This window comes from Lynx canadensis, chromosome A2 (genome assembly GCF_007474595.2).
Source record: "Lynx canadensis isolate LIC74 chromosome A2, mLynCan4.pri.v2, whole genome shotgun sequence".
NCBI lineage: Eukaryota > Metazoa > Chordata > Mammalia > Carnivora > Felidae > Lynx > Lynx canadensis.
The window spans coordinates 152195480-152217818 of NC_044304.2; the positions used below are offsets into that span (position 1 = coordinate 152195480).

At 39.9% G+C, this 22339-nt stretch overlaps 1 protein-coding gene across 1 annotated transcript in view; it reads right to left on the bottom strand.

Moving 5' to 3' along the window:
- DGKI (diacylglycerol kinase iota) overlaps nucleotides 1–22339 on the bottom strand; it is a 444732-nt gene that overhangs the window by 38128 nt on the left and 384265 nt on the right. The window contains exon 28 of the mRNA XM_030308513.1: nucleotides 18336–18361. Within this exon, the coding sequence (XP_030164373.1) occupies nucleotides 18336–18361 (26 nt within the window). The remainder of the gene's footprint in view (nucleotides 1–18335; nucleotides 18362–22339) is intronic.

Here is a 22339-nt window from a genome sequence, read left to right on the forward strand (position 1 = left end):
TGGAAAAGACCAGCTGGTGTAGAGGCATGGGGGGACAAGGAGTAGGGGGCTTCACTTGATAAAGTGAGATGTCTGAAACGGGGGTAGGGGGAAAGGAGTCGGGAAGGGAGTGAAAAGGGCATCCCAGGAGAACAGCTTCCAAGATTCAGAGAGTAATGTGAATCCAAAAACTTTTTTTTTTTAATGTCACCGAAAATCACTCACCAACTCCATTTTCAGAATACAACATGGGCCAAGACTATCACTCTCTCCCTCAAATATAAAAGGAGCTTAACTAGAAAGATGGCTGGGAAATCAGATGCCCAAGGAACATCTCTGGGTGAGCCAGGATTTCTGAGAAGGAGAAGGAGCCCACAGAGTTAGCTAGGGAAGATATGGGGCCCAGTGAGGCACATGGTCAGAGGAACGGAACAAACAGCTACACAAAGAGTATGGTTTCAATGACTTTTTTGTGGTCTTATAAAACACCACCTCTAACTTTTTGGCAACGGCTGAAAAATTGCCTTTACTTGGTAGGGTGCAAGAGGGGATGGAAATGTCATGAGACTGAGCAAAACTGAGTGGATTTTGGCTGATTACAAATCCCCTTTTCAATAAGCACCGGGGGCGTTGCTTTGTCAGGAGAAAAGCTGGAAGCTGCATAATTAAATAGTAATGTATTTTGTTACCTTGTTAAAGAAAGCTACCAGTGTGAAAGCTGCCTGTGGCATTTATGCACTCGTAAAGTTGATTTCCTTTCTTTTCAGAAGGCGAGTACCTGGTGAGGTGTGGAAATAAAGTGCCGTGTGTCATCACGAGCAGGAATGTTAACAGACTGGCACCCATCTGCAGGAACCCATATGCACGCCCTGTGGAAAGCAGGACATCGGTGTCTCCTAAAGACCCTTCCCAAACCGAAGGTGACACTTTGGGTTTTTTCTCGCGTGATCTCATTGCCCAGTATTCTTGTCTGCCTCAGAGGCCTGAGTCCAGGGAACAGAAGAAGCCTCAGATATCAGCCACCTCAGCCTGCTCTCTGAAGAGACTGAGCCCGAAGGAAATGATCTGCCCAAGCTCCCCACCCAGTAGAGAGTGCAGCCAGGGCCAGGCCTGGTCTCCCCACTCTGAGAAAAGGCTCCTGTCCTTGCCCGATGCTACCACCCACGCTCAAGTGGAGGAGGGATACACTCTTTGCCCATCGGGTTGTAACTTGAAGGACATGTTTAGTGCCAGCAAATCTAGAAAATGACAGGCTTGGATGGTATCTCAAGTCCATGTCACAAGTAGGACATTGCAGGTCTACTTATAGAAAGAGCTGTTCCCATTTTGGTTGTTTGATCACTTCTCTTGCCCTCCCCTGCACGTCTACTCTCCCGCTCTGTCCCTTTCTTGCAAGCAAACTCTGTGCTAGGCATCGAGCTAATATTATCTAATTTAATCCTCAATATACATGTACTAGATGGGTCCTGTCACTGTCAGCACCCCTGTTTAAGGATGAAAAGCCGAGGTTTAGTGAGGTTAAGTCATTCGCTGGAGGCCACATGGCTAATACGCAGCAACGCCAGGATGGAAACCTAGCATGGGAAACACTGATATGTAGGACGAGGCACTACACTGCCTCCCTTAGTCATCAGGTGGTAAAACAAGGTCCTCTCTTCCCATCTTCTCCCTGGTCAGCCAGGAATGCAGTTTTAGTGTCTCCACGCCCTATGCTTCTCTGGCTCTGATGAGGGATGCTACAGAAAGGAAGGTTGCAGCGGTAGGGGAAGGGAGTGGGTAGTAATGAACCACGGAGAGGCCCCATGTGGAGTCATGTTGATGGAAGGACAGCTGCATGGGGATAAGAAAGTCGTACCCTGACATGCAGGGCACCCAAAGTGGACCCAGAAAATGAGGACTGATTCAGAAGTCTGGCAAAATAAGGCAGCATTTAGTTGACTTCATGATCTTGAAAACAAGCCGGACTGACGGCTATGTCCACAGCTCTATGCAGGACAGCACAGGCCTAAGGAGCTAGAGTAGACAGCCTGGGCAAACAGAAATTCACGCAGAAAAAAAAAAAATGCTTCCAACTGGAACATTCCAGTATGGAACATACCGTAAAATATCCAGGGCTAATCTTCCAGGGACCAACTGAAAAAGTGACAGTGTGTTCTAGTATTTTGCAACCGGTAATCATGGTAAGAGATGCTTAGGCCCAGACCGTCATTAAGGGAAACGAGTCACCAGCACCCATCTCATTATTTGCAGGAGGAAGTCATCAAAAGGAAAAATAAGCTTTAGGTGGAGCCTACTGGGGGACAGGCGTTCATTGGATATTGGGGTTTGTAGTCAAGTAGACGACAGACAAATGGAGTAACAATGATCTTCAAATAAGGACTATGGTAGCTATCAGTGTACCTGCCTGGCTCCTTGGAGACATGGGTGTTAACATAGCTCAGATCCTACCATTTCATACACTAAAAAGCATAAATCAACCCAGTACACTTTAAAAAAGTTAGCACAATTTGATTTTTCATTTCTGCTCTTACAGGTGATGACATAGAGGCCAAATCGGGCACTTTCTATTCCCTTTCACACACTTACCTGTAGGATAAGTGACGGATCTGCAGGAACGGAATCTGTGACGGCTTCATCTGCTGCCACAGGAGCCGTGACACATGGTGACCTCTTCTGAACCATCCACTTACCAGCCAACCAGGTTAGCCTTCTCCCTTCCTAACTCTCTCTTGTTACTTTCTTATTTATTTATTTATTTTGAGAGAGAGAAAGAGAGAGTGGGTGAGGGGCAGAGAGAGAGAGAGACAGAGAGAGACAGAGAGAGAGAGAGACAGAGAGAGAATCCCAAGCAGGCTCTTCCTCTCTGCTGTCAGCGCAGAGCCCAATGGGGGGCTTGAACTCACCAACCGTGAGATCATGACCTGAGCCGAAATGAAGAGTCAGGCGTTTAAACGACCCAGCCACACAGGCGCCCCTCTTGTTACTTTCTTATTTGGCAATGTTTTAAATGCTTAACATATTCTCTGAGGCCAGAGAACGTCGAGCCAAGTTGTAAGTGAATCTCAGTAAAGAGCACCCTTCCCTCTCAACATACACTCAGCTATAACAGGGCTTCAAAAGATAATTAGATAATGATCCCCAACAAAGCATTCCAAAGAAACCAGAAGGATCAAAGGATGATATGGTTACAATCAATAGTGAGATTTAACAAAGGGGGTGGAGAGAAAAGAGCAGGGTCAGGACACATAGAAAGCGATATAACCTGATTTTGGAAAGCCCAGGGGTTTTTGTTTTGTTTTGTTTGCTTGTTCTGTTTTATTTTGTTTTTTAATCAGCAGCGATGGTCTGTTTTCCTATGAAATGTGAAAGAAGGCTAGCCAAAGAAAAGCATGCTGTCATTTTTATCCTTTCCTTTCACACAGTCCTTAGGGAGCACCCAGTGAGACCACCATAAAAGGCCATTTTTTCAGCACATTACCAACTGAATTTCTTTGGAAAAGGTCCAGGACTAACCTATCTTCCAGGACTAACAGGAACAATGTTAATGAGGCTACAACGGAATTCAAAGATGTGTATTGAAAGTTTCTGTTTGCCAACACCATATACTGCAGCAAATGTAACAGTGAGACTTGTACAGAGAAAATCAATTCTGTGCCAGGGAACAGCATCGAACGGGGCAACATCTCTATTCACTGGGTTCATAGTCAAATAAGAAGGGCAACACCACCCATGGGGAAAAAATTTGGAATACGCTCAAAAAAACAGTAAGTGAATAGGGAAGGAGAAATTGGGGGCATTTGAGTTGTCAGGAAAATTCATCATTGTTTGTCCTTTGAATCTATGCAGGTGGTTCCAACACGCAAGAATTAATGAGCACCAAGGAGGGACTTGAATGAAAGACAGCGAAGGTGGTCTGCCAGAGAGGTGGTAGGAGGTGATACAGACCATATGGCTGGGTGAATACAAAGGAGATGAACCTGGAGAGGGGCCCACAAGCTGGGGAGTAGAAATAATTCACTAAAGCAACATGAGCTAAACCAGGCTAAGAAAGGGCCTCAAAAGTGAGCACTGAAATGTTTGAATCTAATTAAAAAGCCAATGGGGGATTCCATAGCCAGAAACAGAATATGGGGCAAAAAAGAACACTCTAGCAACTTTGCATTAGCTAGTCCAAAGTCATTGCAAAGTGGCATACTGTGATGGCCAACGTTGAAAACCCTTCCCAGTGAGGCAATTAAAGATCTGTGAGGTTTCCATCTGTATGATCAGCCGAGTTTACTCACCACATTTTACTAATTAACAGCTTATAGAAAATTAAAGGAAAAACATCTAACTTTCTTAATCTACTCCAGCATTCTGGTCGTCTTATTGTCTACCTGTTGTGATATTTACTTAAGGAAATAGCTACCTATCGAGAATTCTGCCTTTTTTACAAATGGAGGCTACTGACAGGATATTAGATCCCTGTTTCCTTGATGATGAAATATGAGGATAGGAGAAGCGGGATCAACAACACATCTTTGAATTGTTCTGTGTCAAGGGTACTGGTCACTGATATGAAAAAATATACATACCTCATTTTGAATGATGAACTACTGCCCAATAATTAGGAGACCTCCATTCAACCAAAAGAGTCAAGATTTCCTACTACATGAGTTCAACCTTTAGCAATGCTATGGAGGGACAGTATGGAGGCGTGGCTAAGAATGGGATCTAGATTACCTGAGTGTAAATCCAAATTCTAACCCTTCCTAGCTGCGCATGGGACCTTGAACAAGTCAGCTAAAAGGTTTGTGCCTTAGTTTCCTCACCTGTAAAATGGGAAGGCTAGTAGTATTGCTGGGATTGTTTTGTAGATTCAACATATGTAAAACATCTGTAGTAGTCAGTTCAGTATGTAACAATGTGCTGTGACCATGAAGAAACTACTTAATTTCAACAGAACACACCGGAGGACAATGCCTGGCACCGATTAAGTTTTAATCAACATGGACCTTTTTAAGGTTTTAAGTACATTTAAGAATATATTATTCCAAATAATTCCAAGGAGTAGTTGAAATTATTTTGCTAAAATACAAGGACCCAAACCATTAATCCCTCCATCCTCAGTTTCTCAAACTCAACTATTCCCATTTCAATTTTTCAATTTCAGGAGATAGCAGAAATGTAAAAATACATAGAACCTTCCAGAAGTTTAACTTTTATCTGAATAAAGATGAATAAAGGGTTCTCTTTTTGATAGTAAGAAGAATCACAGACACTAACTTTCCCTAACAAGTTAGGCTAAAATAATGGATTTTTAAAAATCTGGAAATATGGGAAGAGGATGGTAATAGTCACAGCCCACTTTTTGAATACTTCTTTCTTGTTTTGGGTTTTTGCCCCCACCCCCCAAGTTCTTATTTACATTGCAGTTAATTAACATACAGCGTCATATTAGTTTTAGGTGTGGGATTTAGTGATTCATCACTTACATTCAAAGCCCAGCGCTCACCTCAAGTGCCCTCCATTATACATGTCTGAACCTCCACAGAGAAAAAGAAAGTTGGTGAAAGAACCAAAACACGTGGTCCATACTTAAAACAAGGTAACAAGGTATCCTTATAAACTTCGAGATTACAAACGGCTGGGGAGAAGCCATTGCCAGCGAAGGCCCTGCCTTCTACCACTGTCTGCATTGGGAGAGTGTAGGGAAGCAGTGGACGGCTGGTGTACCCAATGGCAAGAATGCCACCAAGAGCCAACAGGCGGTCCCTGAAAAGCAGAGGGTGACAGCAGGAGAACAGCCTTACAAGTTTTTCCCATTCCCTTGGCAAATTAGTGTGAGAGCCCCCCAGTAAAAACTGAAATACCTAGAAGGTTGTAGCTCCTGTTAACTCTTAACGCTAACCACCCAGGACACCCCTTCAAGACAGGACCCAGTCTGAGGATGACTTTTTGAGTAGAACACACACTGAGCTGAGTAGGGCTAACAGGAAGAGGTCTGGATAAAAATAAGGACACTGATCAAAACCAGGAAGTCTGAGAAAGCAAGCTACCACATTTTCAGCAGTGCACAAAACCAACAAAGAGCCCACTGAAATGAGAATAGCTAACTGAACTTATTTTTCTCTCCAAAATTCAGAGAAAGTGCATTTCATATAAAAATAGCAAAGAAAAAGGTAAAATCTCATATGAAGTTATTTTAGGGAAAAAAAGAACAAAGAACAGAATAACATTCCTGTAGGCAATGAAAGTGTACCACAAAAACCTCCCACAAAAAAAAGAGTAGCATACTGTCTCAAATAAGCTTAAAGGCATTAGTAAAGTGACACACGATATTAAGAATGGCATGAGTCAGAACTACAATAATTCAGAAATGAGATGATAACAAAGAACTAGAAATAAAAGAAAATCATTTTCCAATCAAGGCAAACTAAAAGAAACACAAGAATAAATTCAACCAATAAAGCTTTAAGAAAAGTAGAAGATACAAATAAAAAAAAAACCTTAAGAAATAAGGAAAGGGGTAAAAAGAAAGTGAGAAAAATGGCCAATGTTAAAGACAGGTGAAGATCAAACATGTAAAATGAGTTCCTGAAGAAGAAAACCAAAGCAAGAGAATAGAACAAATATAAACACTTAATTCAAGAACACTGTTCTGGGGATGCCTGGGTGGGTGGCTCAGTCAGTTAAGTATCTGGATTGTGGTTTTGGCTCAGGTCATGATCTCACAGTTCATGAGTTCAAGTCCACAGAACATGAGTTCAAGTTCACTGGACTCCATGTTGGTAGTGCAGAGCCTGCCTGCGATTCCATCTCTCTCTCTCTGCCCCTCCTGACTTGTGCTCGCTCTCTCTCTTTCAAAATAAATAAACTTAAAAAAATAATATGTTAAAAAAAGAATACTGTTCTGAAATTTAAAAAATGAACCACACATTTAAATGTATCATGTATCTGAGAACATTAATGTCTCAAAGTGATCTACACCAAGGTATAATTTCATAAAGGTACAGGACATTAAAGAAAAATATTGACAGTATTAGACAATATCAGACAATAAGAAGAATATCATCATTAGACTTTAACAGCAATGCTTTATGCCAGGAGAAAATGGAAAAATTAAAATATCAAGGAAAGAACATGTCACACAATGAGCTTGTATGAAGCACAACTAATTTTTAAGGATAAAAGACCCAGACAAGCTATTACATGAAACAACTCTAAAAAATACTGTTTTCAGGAGATTTTTCCTAAGGGATCTAGCAGAAAATATGGTTCAGACAATTAACATCACTAGAGAGACTTCAACGTAATGATTCACGCTGGGCATTAATTACTTTTGCAACTAAAAATGAATATTAAAGGATGATATTAAGAGTATGCGGTGGCTGTATGATCTTAATACCATTGTATCATATCAATAAAAATGCAAGGAAATATGTTTTAATTCTTTTCAGTAATCCTAACTGTGTGGGAGTAAAATAAAAGATTAACTAACCATCGAGGTGCTTGGGTGGCTCAGTGGGTTAAGCATCTGACTTCTGCTCAGGTCATGATCTCACAGTTTGTGGGTTCAAGCCCCGCGTTGGGCTCTGTGCTGACCACTCAGAGCCTGGAACCTGCTTTGGATTCTGTGTCTCCCTCTCTCTCTGCCCCTCCCCAGCTTGTGTACTGTGTCTCTCTCAAAAATAAATAAAAATTAAGAAAAAAATTTTTAAGATTTTTGGAAATGGATGATTTTTTACAGTGATAAGGAATCAATTCATTATCTTGATAACCACATAAATAAAAGGACAGACAAACATTCTGTTTTCCTATATGGCACTGTTTCACTGAATAATCAAATAGTAGAGGGGATGACATGGCTCTTTATAAAATGATGGAATTGGAAAAACTCCAGCGCTAGAATTAGAACGGCACTATCTTATAACCCTAATTACTAAATCTAGGTATTGGATACCAACAAAACAGTGAAATACAGACATCATTTGCCCCTGAAAAAAAGAATACATGAAAACCAATAGACTCGCCAAAGAGATCACGAATCTTGGAGTTTCATCAAGCCCCTTACAGTAGTGAGCCCTCAGCAAAATCCAGCCTGTGTGCAAGTCTGTAGTTCAAATGGCCTATGCATTTCGCAAATGAATTCTAAGTAAAAGAAAGGGATAGATGGAGAATGTGTACTTAAAAGAAACATAAAAGACATACTATATATTTTTAAATGGGGCAAGATTAAACTATAGTATCTACAGTGTGCTAGATAAAACAGAGTGATTGATAAGATTTTATAGATATGCAAAAAATACTATAGAAGTCAAGACAGTAGTTATTTTTAGAGGCCTGGAGAGATGCAACGAGGATGGAGACATCTGGAAGGAATGCCATTTTCTGGCCTGTGTGATGGGTATGAGGGTGTTACCATGATAATAATGTGCTAAGCTATACATTGTGCTTTATTTTACAACAAAAATAAAGTACCTTTAAAAACTCATCATACACACACATTCCCTACTGTTAAGAAAGACAGTTAGGAATCTATAAAATCCATTAAACAAAATGAATTCCCTGAACCTAGCTGGTGAACAGGTGCCCAAACTACCTGATTTTCAAAAGGTTTTTTGCCAAACCCTGAGGATTTTGAGTCACTCTTTGAAGGCTGTGTGAGGCATGGGAGACAGAAGATAAAGGCTGGAACCCACCCAAATAGATGCCCTCCCATGTAAATTTGTGCCCCTGAAGAGCTAAATCAGGATAGAATGAATAATAAATAAAGCCTATAAAGGATTTAACAAGAAAACTTGATGCTCTGTGGGCTTAAAAACAAAAACAAAAAAAACTCTTAAGTGAATGTATTGCCATCAACTGAATACTATGTACTCTGAATTAATGTCTCTGTGTTCCCTACGTATCTTAAAGAAGAAACAAACAAGCGTGCACGCACACATGCATGCACACACACACACACCAAAGGAGAATTTAATTTAAATCAACCAAGTTTGGTAGTTTTCTTTGGTGACTGGTAAGCCTCTCTGCAGGACTTAAAGAATTCTCATGCAAAAAGGTCCAAGGAAATGAGTGGCTTAAAGAATAATCGAAAACACATAAATATAAATTAGTAAAAAATAAGAAAATGACTTTGAAGAAATTATCCAGGATGCACCCACAAAAACGAGAGGAAGTAACATATAGAAGAGAGTGGGACACATACTGGATGGCATGAAAAGGTCTACAATACATCCAAACAGATTCCAGAAGGAGATATAAAGAGAAAAAAAAGCATTCAGGTAACGTCTATACTTAAATTTTCTATGTTAGAAAAAAGTAGAATAAATAATAAAAATGAGTCAAATGATTAGAATAAAGGAAATTCTAAAGATAAGCAACAATTGAAACAGAAAACAAATACATAATACAGAGGACCAATGAACTTAAAAAAGTTTCTTGAAAAAAAAAAGAGAGAGTTCCAAGGCTTTGTGGGGCATGGGGGGAGAGACACAAAAGAGAGAAGGTGGCACAAAAAATATTAAAAATATTAAAAATTAAAAATATTGAAAAAAGGACAGAGGGAACCTCAGATCTCACAGAAAGTACACAGAAAACAAGATATAAAAATTCATGCCCCAAAATGAAAAACATTAATAGATGAATTCCTAAAACACACACACACACACACACACACACACACACACACACACCCAGCTACCAATACTGATTCAAGGAGAAATAGAGAATCTCACTAGCCCTATAAACAAATAATAATAATCTGTGATTAAAATGTTTCCCACCAGGTAAATGCCAACCCCAGAGAGTTTTACTGATGGGATCTTCTAAGATATTCCAGAGATTGGTAAATCAAATGTTATACTAAGTCTTCCAGAGATTAGAAAACAAGGCAACACTTTATAATTCCCTTTATCACTAGGACTATCACACATGCTCTGTACAGCAGGAAGGAAAATGAGAGACCAATCATACAGACAGACATGGATGCAAAAATGCTGAACAGAATATGAGCAAACTGAACCTCAGAATATGTAAAGAAGATAAATATAACTAACCTGAGTTCATCTCATGCAAAACATTGGTTTCTTCTAGGACATGAAGTCCACCATAACACCAAAGAAGAAAAATGATTATCTCAAAAGATGAGGAAAAAAGGATTCAGTAAGATTCTAATACCTGTTGAATTAAACACATTTGGATGAAAGGGAAAATCCTTAAGAGGCTGTCAGCAAACAACCAACACCACCGGTGCTGTTCCTGGCAGGGAAGTTCACACTGGTGACTTGTGGATGGTATCCACTCTGAGATCAGGACAAACCAACAATGCTATCTCTACTTTTGTTCAGTAGTGTAGCGAAGGTTCTAATCAGCACAGAAAGGACCAGCTAAGCATCCGACTTCGGCTCAGGTCGTGATCTCGCGGTCCGTGAGTTCGAGCCCTGCGTCAGGCTCTGTGCTGACTGCTCAGAGCCGGAGGCTGCTTCTGTTTTTGTGTCTCCCTCTCTCTCTGCCCCTCCCCCATTCATGCTCTGTCTCTCTCTGTCTTTCAAAAATGAATAAATGTTAAAAAAATTTTTTTAAAAACACAAAGCATAATCACTGAAAGGATGAAACAAAATTCTCATTACTGCAGATGCCCCTGCAGAATTCCTTCCTCACAAAAGACCCTTCAAGTAAAGTTTGTGAATTTAAAACCTTAGCAGGAATCTTGATTCAAGATCGATCAATCTATCTACCTACCTACCTACCTACCTATTTATTTTTAGAAAGAGAGAAGAGAGAGAGAGCACACTCAAGCTGGGGAGAGAGGCAGGGGAGGGGGAAGGGGAGAGAGAGAGAGAGGAAGAAGAAGAGAGAGAGGAAGAAGGAGAGAGAGAGAGAGGAAGAAGGAGAGAGAGAGAATCTTAAGCAGGCTCCACACTCAGTGTGGGCTCAATCCTATGACCCTGGGATCATGACCTGAGCTGAAATCAAGAGCCAGCTGCTCAACCGACTTAGCCACCCAGGTGTCGCTTGATTCAATATCTTGAAGCAAGAATCTTGAAACAAGACTCTAAGCCAACTTCATTTTACTATGCCAACAATGATCACTAGAAAATACAATTTTTAAAACATAAAATATAATCTTTTTAAATGTCAAGTACCTAGGAATACATTGAACAACAGATAGGCCAAACTCTTCATGAAGAAAATTATGAAATTCTACTGAGAGTCCTTTCAAAAGGACAATTAGTCTTAAAAAAAAATCCCAATTAAATGTAAAGAGATATGGTTTGAAATGGAAAGGATTGTTGTCATAATACCAATTCCTTTTATATACTGATTTATAATTCATTTAATTTCCATGAAAATTGCAACACAAAACTTGATAAGGTGATTCTAAAACTTATAGGAAGGAGCAAAGGTCCAAGTGCAATTTAGACATTGAAGAAGAACAAATTTTAGAGTATGTGTTCTCCCAGATAGCAAGATTTATACCAAAATTAGAGCAATTAGAACAACGTGCATTGTACAGGAATAGATATATGGATCAATAAAACAGAACAGAGAATTTAGAAATCTACACATATGGGCACTTTGCAAGTCAGTGACGGAAATAAATGATAATGACTGGCTATATATACTAAAAAAATCAAAATGAAACTGGACATTTACCTCCCATCAAACCACAAAATCATTTCTAAGATAATAGAGACAAATGAAGGTTAACACTATAAAAATGGCAGAAGAGATAATGGAAGAAGGATTGTGCTATGAAAGGAGTTCTTAAAAAACATACCAAAGGTATAAACCAGAGAGAAAATATTAATGATTGATTACATTAAATTAAAGAATATATAAGTCCTCAAAAGAGTTTAGAAAGATAAATCACAAACTGGAATAAATTTGCGACATAAAGAGTCGATAAAAAACCTTTACCTAGAAGTCACAAAGATGTTTATTAACCATTAAGAAAAAGCCCAGTGGGGGGGAAATGGACAAAAGAAATAAAGTGACATTTCATAGAAAAGTAAATACAAACAGCTTATAAATATATGAAAATGCTTAATATGATGTGTAATAATTTAACATAAATTCAAACCCCAAGAACCCTTTGATACTCCAACCAAATTGGCAAAATATTTTTCATTAGTTACTATCAAGTGTTGGCAAGGATGTGAATGAATGAGAACTCTTCTTGACTGTAGCTGGGAGAGTAAATTAGAATAATTACTTTGGAAAACAACTTGTCATTATGTGATACCTTAAGTAGGCATATAACCTACCACCTAACTATACTATCCCCAGGTTTAAACCCTAGAAAAATTCTTGCACATGGACGCAAGAGGCGTTATGAAAAAGAATGTTCGTAATGAGACTGCTTGCAATAGCAAAAAACAAAAACAAAACTAAAACCCCCAGAGTCTATGTAAACATTCATCAGAATTTGGATATACAAATTGTTATATATTCATACAACAGCATGCTATACAACATGAAAAATTAGTAAAGTGAAAATGGCACTCAATAAGGATGCATCGCAAAAACATTCTGAACAAAAGAAGCAAATCACAGAAGAGTTTACAACAGGATTCAATTTATAACACTTCAAAATAAGCATATCTATCTACATAGACACACATATATCTGGAATACATATATATACACACATACTCATATGGGGAATATGTGTACATGTAGTAAAATGATCAGAAGAAACAAGGAAAGTCTTCACAAAAAAGCAGAATAAAGTTATCTGCAGGAAAGGGAAGAGAATGCAAACAGAAAGACAAACAGGAAAGTTCTAAATTGCTACAAATATTTTATTTCTTTTTTTTTCTTAAATTTTTTTTAACGTTTATTTATTTTTGAGACAGAGAGACAGAGCATGAACGGGGGAAGGTCAGAGAGAGAGAGGGAGACACAGAATCTGAAACAGGTTCCAGGCTCTGAGCTGTCAGCACAGAGCCCGACGCGAGGCTCGAACTCACGGACCGCGAGATCGTGACCTGAGCCGAAGTCGGCCGCTTAACCGACTGAGCCACCCAGGCGCCCCGCAAATATTTTATTTCTCAGGCTGGGGGCTGGGCAGGCAGTAGCTCCTTTTGGTTATCATTTAAACTGAGCTGATGAATTTTGTTCATTTTTATGAATATTATCTATGCCAGTAAAACTGTACATACACATATGTTTATATTAGGGAAAAAAATGAATCTATGATATTTGAGCCAAGAGACAGCTATTGATATATGAAAGAGCATTAGGCCACCCCACAATGTGTCTTTTTGCACAACCTGCTGCAAAGAAATACTGCCTCCGAGCCTGATAGAGGATGCATCCTTGGGCACTTACACCAGTTATTGTGGTTCTCAAAATTCTATTTCCAAATATCCGCCACTCCCTCATCCTTGTCCACTGTGTTACTGCCGCAACAAAAAAAGCTACCATATTCTGTAAGAACCATTACTGCCAACAGGTCTAGGAGGTAAGACAGTAAGGAGATGCCTGCTTCAGACATTCCAGGGGAACCTAACAGATTGCTGGCACTTCCTCGCTAAAGAATCAGTTACACTCGCGGTCTGTGGATTCGAGCCCTGCATTGGGCTCCTAGCTGGCAGAGTGGAGCCTGCGTGGGGTTCTCTCTCTCTCTCTGCCCTTCCCCCACTCATGCTGTCTCTCTCTCTCTCTCTCAAAATAAATACATAAACTTAAAACTTTTAAATAAAAAAGAGTCAGTTACTGTCCTGTATTTTTGTTGTTGTTGTTGTTGTTTATTTATTTTTGAGAGAGAGAGACACACAGACAGACAGACAGAGACACAGAATCCGAAGCAGGCTCCAGGCTCCGAGCTGTCAGCCCAGAGCCCGACTCGGGCTTGAACCCACGGACTGTGAGATCATGACCTGAGCTGAAGTCGGACACTCAATCGACTGAGCCACCCAAGCGCCCCCACTGTTCTGTATTTTTACGTGAACAGACATCAGTTGCAAGATGAGTCTGCCAGTGCATGGGTGTAGGCAGTGTCAGGAGAGAGGCATCCTAAGAGGCCCATAAAATAAGCAGGCTAAGAGGACAGAACAGAATCTGAGAGCTCAGGCAAAGCCGCCTGGGCACAGCAGTTGGCTCCCGGAGCAATTTAAACGATGAGGTGAGAGGCACTAAATGCAAAGGGAACTCCGAGGACAGGGCGATCAATCCCTGCCAAGCTTATCTCCCGACAAGGGGGAGGACTCCAGCTTGCAGCTGTAACATTAAAATGTAATGTTTCCACTGGGATTTAGCGTGGCAGGTTTCCCTGAAGCTTCGGTTTCACTCAGTTAACTAATTATGAGAGAATGTGACATTGGTATTTACTTTTCCTACAGGGACAAATCATTCCCAGCAGGAGAGACAGGTTGTTATTTTTGTTCTGTTTTGTTTTGTCATTAAAAAGAGATTATTTACACAGTAGTAAATAAACTCTTGTTAAAGGGAGTTTTTCCTTTCCTTCTATAATTCTATCAATTCACCTTAACGCTGACAATCATTTCTTTTGTTTTCCAGAGACATAAATAAGCAAGGGCTGGGTGTTAGAACTGGGTTTGAAAATTAACTCTACCACTCACTAGCTGTGTGATCTTAAGCAAGTTAGTTAGGCACTGGGAGTCTGTTTCCTCCACTAAAAAACTGAGAATAACACATCTACTGTGGGATGAAATGAACTCTCATATAGTTGAAGCACTTTAGTATGGTGCCTCTGTACAAAAAGTGCTCAATAAATTTTAGCCTTCATTCTTAATGACTCTGATTCCATATTATATAAATAGAAACATGTTACATTTCATTTATGCCGTATATGGTCTGTTTTCTATGCGACCCCACATCTAATCATGAACTGTATCTTTACTTTGCCACCACAAGCTACATTGTGTGTAAACCATTTCACTCTTCCTCATCCCGATATAAAAAGGTTTCCAATGTAAATTCAGTATCTAATGATAATGTTGAAGGAAACAGATTTCTGCCCCTCTTCCAGCCCCAGGACATCTTTTAACTTCTCTATTTTTAAAGTTTATTTATTTTTGAGAGACAGAGAATTTATTTTTGAGAGAGAGAGAGAGAATTTATTTTTGAGAGAGAGAGAGAGTGAGAGAGAGAGAGAGAGAGAGAGAGATTGAATGGGAGGGACAGAGAGAGAGAGGGAGAGAGAGAGAGAATCCCTGATGCAGGGCTCCACTCACAAACTGCGAGATCATGACCCGAGCTGAAACTAAGAGTTGGATGCTTAACGGACTGAGCCACCCAAGCACCTCTCTTTTTACCTTATCAAAGTATGCAGTGCTGAGTAAATATCACTAATCAACTCACACCTCCGCACTGACTGCCTGGACAATAATAGCATTGTGTTTGGGGTACTTTTAACAAACTGGAAAGTGATTTCGCAGATGATCTCCCACTTGAACTCATAATTCCATGACATAGGCAGGGTAGACCTGAATAGCTCCACCTCACAGATAAGGAAGTAAAAGCTAATAGAGGATAAATGAAGAGCCATGATATTCAAGCTTATTTTCTATGAAAGGTAAGCTGTGGGAATTGAGAACGCCAGGGACATTAGACTTCGGAAAATTAGATTTTCTCAAGAACAAAGTCTGTTTTGAAGATATCCAGAGTAACCGATTACTAAAGAGGAAAGAAAGGTCATTGGTAGTAAGCTAACAAAACAGTCAAGAGGCATGGGGTTTTATATGCCAATTTCACTCTCCATTTGCTCAATAAGCCTCAATTTTTCTATCACTAAGTTTGAGAAAGTAAAAATGTCACTTCTTACCATTTTTAAAAGCACACACATTGCAATGTCATCATCGTGTCCAAATGTAAACTGGATGACAGAATATTCAGGAGGTTTAATGTGAACCACAGAAAAAATGAACACTTAAAAATGCATAAACATGAGAAAACATATTTTAAGTGCTAACAGAAAATCCTGGTGATAAAGAAAAGGACAAGAATATGTTTCCAAGGTTACATGAGCTAGAAGATGATGGAAAATTAATAAGATTACAAAAATCAGCCCTATAATTTCAAATTACATATTCGCAGAGATTTTTGGAAGTTACAGACTCAAACTAAGAGGCATGGTTTTATAGTAAGTTTTTTGAAGCCATGAGAATAAAAACCCCTCAAATTTGGTTAATATTTCTTTAACTAGTTCTACTAGTACTAGTTAAGTACTTAATACTAGTTAAGAACCAGTTATATGGGGTCTTAAAATGATCAATTCTGAAGTACTATTTATACTGAGCAAGTCTTTCTGGTGGTAATCATTTTTCAAGGACTTCCAAGGTCACCACCAATGCTCACTGATGGCTCATAACTCCTTAAGAATTCCTAGCAAACTACAGAATCGCAATTCAGAAGTCTCTCCACATACCCCTTTTTTTGGAATAGGGGATAAGATAAGTTCTAATAGACTGGAAGGTCAAAACAAGCAAGAGCCATTTAGAGGGACCCTAGTCCAAAATAAAAACCAGAACCCAAGCTTTGAGTCATTGGAACTTGGAGGCCCAAGGACCTGGAACCATGCAATAAAAAACCTGGTCGTACCAACACCGATGAGCAAAACAGCATACCATAATAGGTCATTATTTGGTGATTGGTTTCCTAATTCTTACTTAACAGGTCTAAACATTATTTGTGCTGTGATCTTCAGAGAATGTGATACATCTTCATTTCCGTACTATGAGAGATCTTATGATATGACAGAATAGGCCTGCCTAAAACTCCCTCTCTTTGTCCTAAGTCATTCATTTAATGAACATCTGTTGAATGTTGGCTATTTGTTGGGATCTATATCAAAGAACTCACAGTCTAGCAGGGGAGACAGGTAAATCAAGCATCAAATCTATGTGTCAGATTCTAGAAGAAATATATTTCTTGCAAATGAGAAGTCGGTCAGAAAGCTCTTGGGGAAAATGAGATGATTAACAAGGTCTCAAATGGTAAGTATAAACTGTGTAACTTGCAAAAAAGTGGAGTAGCTTCCTGTCACAAACAACAGCACCGATAAAAGCAGGGAAACATGAAAACATGGTGAGGTCTAGAAATTACATATGATACTACATGGCGAGAGGACACAGCATGGGTAGCAGAAAGGGGAACACAGGCCAAAAGAAGCAATAAGCAGTAGAGGCAGACAAAGATTTCATCATTTACTATTTCTATTCCATGTGAAGATACAATATTGGAAAGCTGAATACAATGATTTGTCTACTGGTAAGATTTCCTCCCATAAGCAATGGGAGTAGATTTTTGCTGTAGAACAGTCAAGTGTGGTGCTAAGTCTATAGTGAACTGGAGGATGGAAAACTAGGACATGGATACCAGTTAATAAGACAATTTTAAAAGTCCAAGTAAGACATGGAGAGGCCCCAAGCTATAGCCATGGGATGGAAAAGAGAATAGAGATAAAAGAATATAAAAACCAGAGATAATAGCATTTGGTGACCAAACGGAACGAGGGGATGAGGGGGGAAGTTTACAGAGCCTTCATGTGCTTTACTTAGCTGGCTGAGGGGGTAATGGTGCCCTTGGCCAACCTGGGGATGGCAGGAGGAGGAATGCCGGTAGTTCCAGGGTCCTGGTGTATTTCTCTTTTATAAGATTAGTCACATCTCACTTTATATTGAGAGAGGTATGTGTCATTCCTCCACCCCTTTGCCACAAGACTCATAAAGTTCCTTGAGGGGGACAATTCTGTCACATACCACTTTGTCCCTGCATATAGCCCCCAACAGCATATCTGTATAACATGATTATATAACAGAACGGACCCATGGTAGACACTCAGTGAACATTTTTGTATGACTGAAGGAAAAAATGAACAACTCTCAAAGTTAAATGTGACAAAACTATACATTTTATCCTTTGAATGGAATAATTGTGTCATAAATGCAAATAACTCACCTTGGCTGGGTAATAATTCAGACCATTACCAATTAGGTTCATTTCAGACTGAGCAAATTCCAACATCCAATCCTGAAGGGACTTTTGGGAATATCTACTACAAACCCTCATTTTAAAAGATATAAATCTGTGATTCAGAGATGTTACACAGCTAGCCCCAAGTCACAAAAAGGATCCAGTGATGGGACAGAAATCAAGCAGATAAATTAAGCTTTGTAATATTCGTCCACCAAAATGGTTATATACAGATTTGAAGACACTATGAGATATCACACTTAGCTAGGATGCATTGAGTTTTTAAAGTGCTTGACATTTCACACACAAAAAATACATGAGGCCAATGTCTTAGAAACATTTTCTCAGATAATTCTTGCCTCTGACAATGAAATGCAAGAACGGCGCTCAACTTTTAATCCTGAATTAGTATAAGTAAAACAGATTCTTACCATGATCTTCTGAAGAGACTGGTGACCTAAAACGAGATAATAAGCATGATAAGTGTTTTGTAAATGACACTTTATAAATGCAATACCAATCAAGAATAAACTCCTAGAAATAATGCCCCCCCAATTGAGTTAAACAGAAAGTCAATACAGTAGACAGTATAATTAATTTGTTGGTCAAACAGTTTATTCTAATCAATAACTCTCAAAGCTTACCCAGATTGGTTGGGTGACTGGAGTTCATATAATTTCAGTCTACTGCATGGTGTTACAGGACTGCAACACACTTAGTGAAGTCTGCATTTATCACAGACAAACAGAAAAGTCAGAGAAATGTGGTAATGGACGGAATCCTGTGATGTCACCAAATGCCCAAGGCCAGGCTTCCAAAGAAAATGCCAGGGATGAAAATAAGCACCAGATGGAGTGTGAGTAAAAAGAAATCTACTTAGGACGGTAAAAAATGAGACATAAGTAAAATAAATGGTATGTACCCTTCTCATTATTGGTTTTTGTTTCCATTCTTTGTGGAATTGAATGTTTCAGTGAGCACGCCATAGGCCCTCTGCGTGCCAGACTCGTAGTTCTAAGCCCGGAAGAACCAGTTTGAGGCAAGAGGGAAACCACTGGGGTCCCCTAGAGCTTTTATAAAGCAATGACTTTTATGACTTTTCCACACCATTTGAGGAAGGCACCGATGAAGCATCTTATCAAGCCCTTCACAATAAACATCCTTCTTTCTTCCGCAGCTCACTACTCATTGAGTTGCTCTGAACGGTACAGACACAACCCTGAAGATGAATTCCCCTCAGGCTTAAAAGACAGTCTTGACTCCACCAGCTCGTCCTTTTCATAGGATAAAGTGAGACACACAATTCTGTTTTCACGGAATTTTGAAGGGAAATGCCGGGAAGCACCCTCTCTTCTAAATGACCAGCCTGCTGGAATCTGTAGCACGGAGGGGACCAAAGGCTAGCACGAGAGTTTGGTAATCTACCCAGTAATATAACTAGTATTTATAAGACATGATGACAAATGTTGGGACAAGAATGATTTGGCGGATGCACAGAGGTGGAAGGAAGGTTTTTACCTACTTTGGGATGCTTGATAATGCTGTACTTTATCTACTGATTGTTAATACTCCTGTTCATTATGTGAGTGATCAGTAAAGTATAAAGACACAGCAGTCATGGTGAGAAAGCCTTCGATTTCTGTTAGGGGCAACATGGTAAATCATTTCAACCTTACCTGTCTTGTCAAGTAAACTTCTGCATGTGAAAACAATAGAGGGTCCCCAGATTTAGTAGGGGGAAAACCTGACATTGGGGTCATGGACACAGGGAGCACTGAAAGGGAACCTGCTACAGGCTCCCCCCCCCCAGGCCAGTCCCCCGCAGAGTTCGCTGCCTGAGAAATGCCACTGGCCTCCCCAGGGGAAGACGATCTATGCTCTCCTTGGAAGTGCCCTATTTTATACCATCCACACACTAGTCTTCCCCACTGAGTTGTGAGCAAAAAGAAAAATAGGACCATGTCTTACTTAGTATAGAATAGGCCCCTGACTGAAATGTGTTGAATTGAATTAATGTCAGCCCCACCACACTGGTGTTTAGACTCAGACACATTATGGAGCTCCTCAAAAAACCATCATGTCCCCTGCAAACTGTCTGCCAGACGGGTTTGCCTGCTCCTAGGCCAGCCATGAGGGAAGGGCCTATGGAGGAGACAAGCTCCAAGCTCTGGAATGGGGATAATGTGAGCACTCGAAGAGCCAAAAGACATCCAATGCACCCAGCAAAAGAGACCCACAATCTGCCTTAACGATTAGGAAAAACACAGCGGGGAGAGAGTGCTGAATAGAGCTGAATAGAGCTGAATGGAATTGGAAGTTGAGTCTACCGAGAAGCATGTATTTGAAATAAGATAATTTCTTAAGATTTCTAGGGCATCAAAAAGAGCCAGCAACAAGGTAACATCTTCAGCCCCGGTGTTTTGTGACGGGAATTAAGCAAAAACACATCTTGGATTGTTTGCAATTAATTTCTCACAGCGCTATAGGAACAAAGAAAAATCCATGCCAACAGACGACTAAATGCCTCAGGTGGAAGGCTTGCAAAGCAGAGCTTTCAATGCCTTTCTGTGAAGGCAAAGCACTAATATTAAATCTGAAAAATTCCAGATGGCTTCGTTCAAGTCCCAAGGGGATGCATTCTGCGGTACGTCCAGGCAGTGGGGAAGAACTATCAATTTCAGAGTGTTTTCTAAGGATTAGTCATGTTGAGTTTTCTGTGCTGAATGTCTCCCACATGCCTGGATTTGTGGAATTTTAAGACATATGGAGTATTTCAATCCTCACTCAGTATTTCACCTTTCACTCTTAACGAGTCACTAAATTATACTACTGAGACATGCACATCATCCATTATTGCTGGAAATGGGCATAAAAAGTTTTACAGAACTTAGCTCAGGAGAGAGGGAAATTCATGAAATCAGCAATATAAGTAGTTATTTTTAAAACAGAGAGGTTGAGCCCCAGGAACAGATAATCTTCCTCAACCTGACAACTGAGGAATGCGGGAAAGCTCACTGCGTTTCCCTCCCACTGTACCTGCAAGACTTGTGGCTCGGTTGCAGACTGTTCGTTTCTCCTCCAGATACACTTTATCCTGGAGATGGCATCTGCTCATATAATGCAAAGTAGGACTAGCATTCAAATAACTCCAGGATTTCGGGTCTTCCTCACCTCTTTCCTCAGTACTAGTCTTTTATTACAGTCCACAGAGTATCTGCACTTGATTTTGCTTAGTTTTATTTGTTTTGTGAGGTTCTTTTTACATTAAAAAAAATTTAATGCTTTATTTGTTTTTGAGAGAGAGAGAGAAGCAGAGTACTAGTGGGGGTAGGACAGAGAGAGAGGGAGACACAGATTTCAAAGCAGGCTCCAGGTTCTGAGCTGTCAGCACAGAGCCTGACGCAGGGCTCGAACTCGTGAACCGTGAGATCATGACCTGAGCCGGAGTCGGACGCTTAACAGACTGAGCCACCCAGGCACCCCCCCCTTTTTTTAAACATTCTATTAATATTTCATTCAAATTCAGCAAAGTAAAATAATAAAAACAAGAACTCAAGTCCTGGACTTTAAAATCTCCCTCCTATTTTCAATCTTTCTACTTATAATGACCCAAACCTAAATGGTAATTATTATTTGAGCCCCTATTAGGTACCAGGCCCTGTGCCTTGTGACAGGGATACAAAGATGAACAAGATACCAATTTCAAGGAATTCAACCTAGTGAAGGAGAAAAATATGTAAACACCTGACTACAGTGAAAACAGTATAATCATCAAGACATGTACGAAGTAAAGAGGGAGCATGGGAGAGAGACCCATTCTGTCCCAAAATAGTAAGGTCTTTCAACAAGCAAGGACCATGTAAGCCAGGCTTGGAAGGAGAAGCAGAAGCTTGTTAGGTAAGTAAGAAAGGAGAAGAAGCCTAGGGAGAAACACCAGGCATATGAGAAGGAATTCAGACAGGAAATTTCATAATATGCTATCAGACAGGCAAGTAACTCCGTGTTGCTAAAATGTAAAGGAGTAATTGGCTGGAACTAGAGACAGAAAAGGCAGGGGCTGTTACATACAGGGCCTGACGGCCCATTTCAAAGTGTTGGTAATTTAACCTTCTAAGCTAAATGAAGGTTCTGAAGCAGGAAGTCACACATTCCCATTTGTGCTTCTGACCAGGCAGGGTGCACAGTGTAGAACGAAAACGTAAGAATAAAGGCAGAAGACGTTAAAAACTATTATTGCAAACCTTCTGTTCTTCTTTTTGAAATTCATGAAAAATAACAGGGAGAAGGAGAAACAAAAGGAAACATTATCTTTGACTAAACTAGAAGATGCCTATAAACCAAAATCATCTATAAAGAAGAGCTACCAAGTACAGTAAAAATTGGACCAAGTTTCAGGGAGACAGGGAAAGAGTATTTTGATCTCAGATCACTTAAA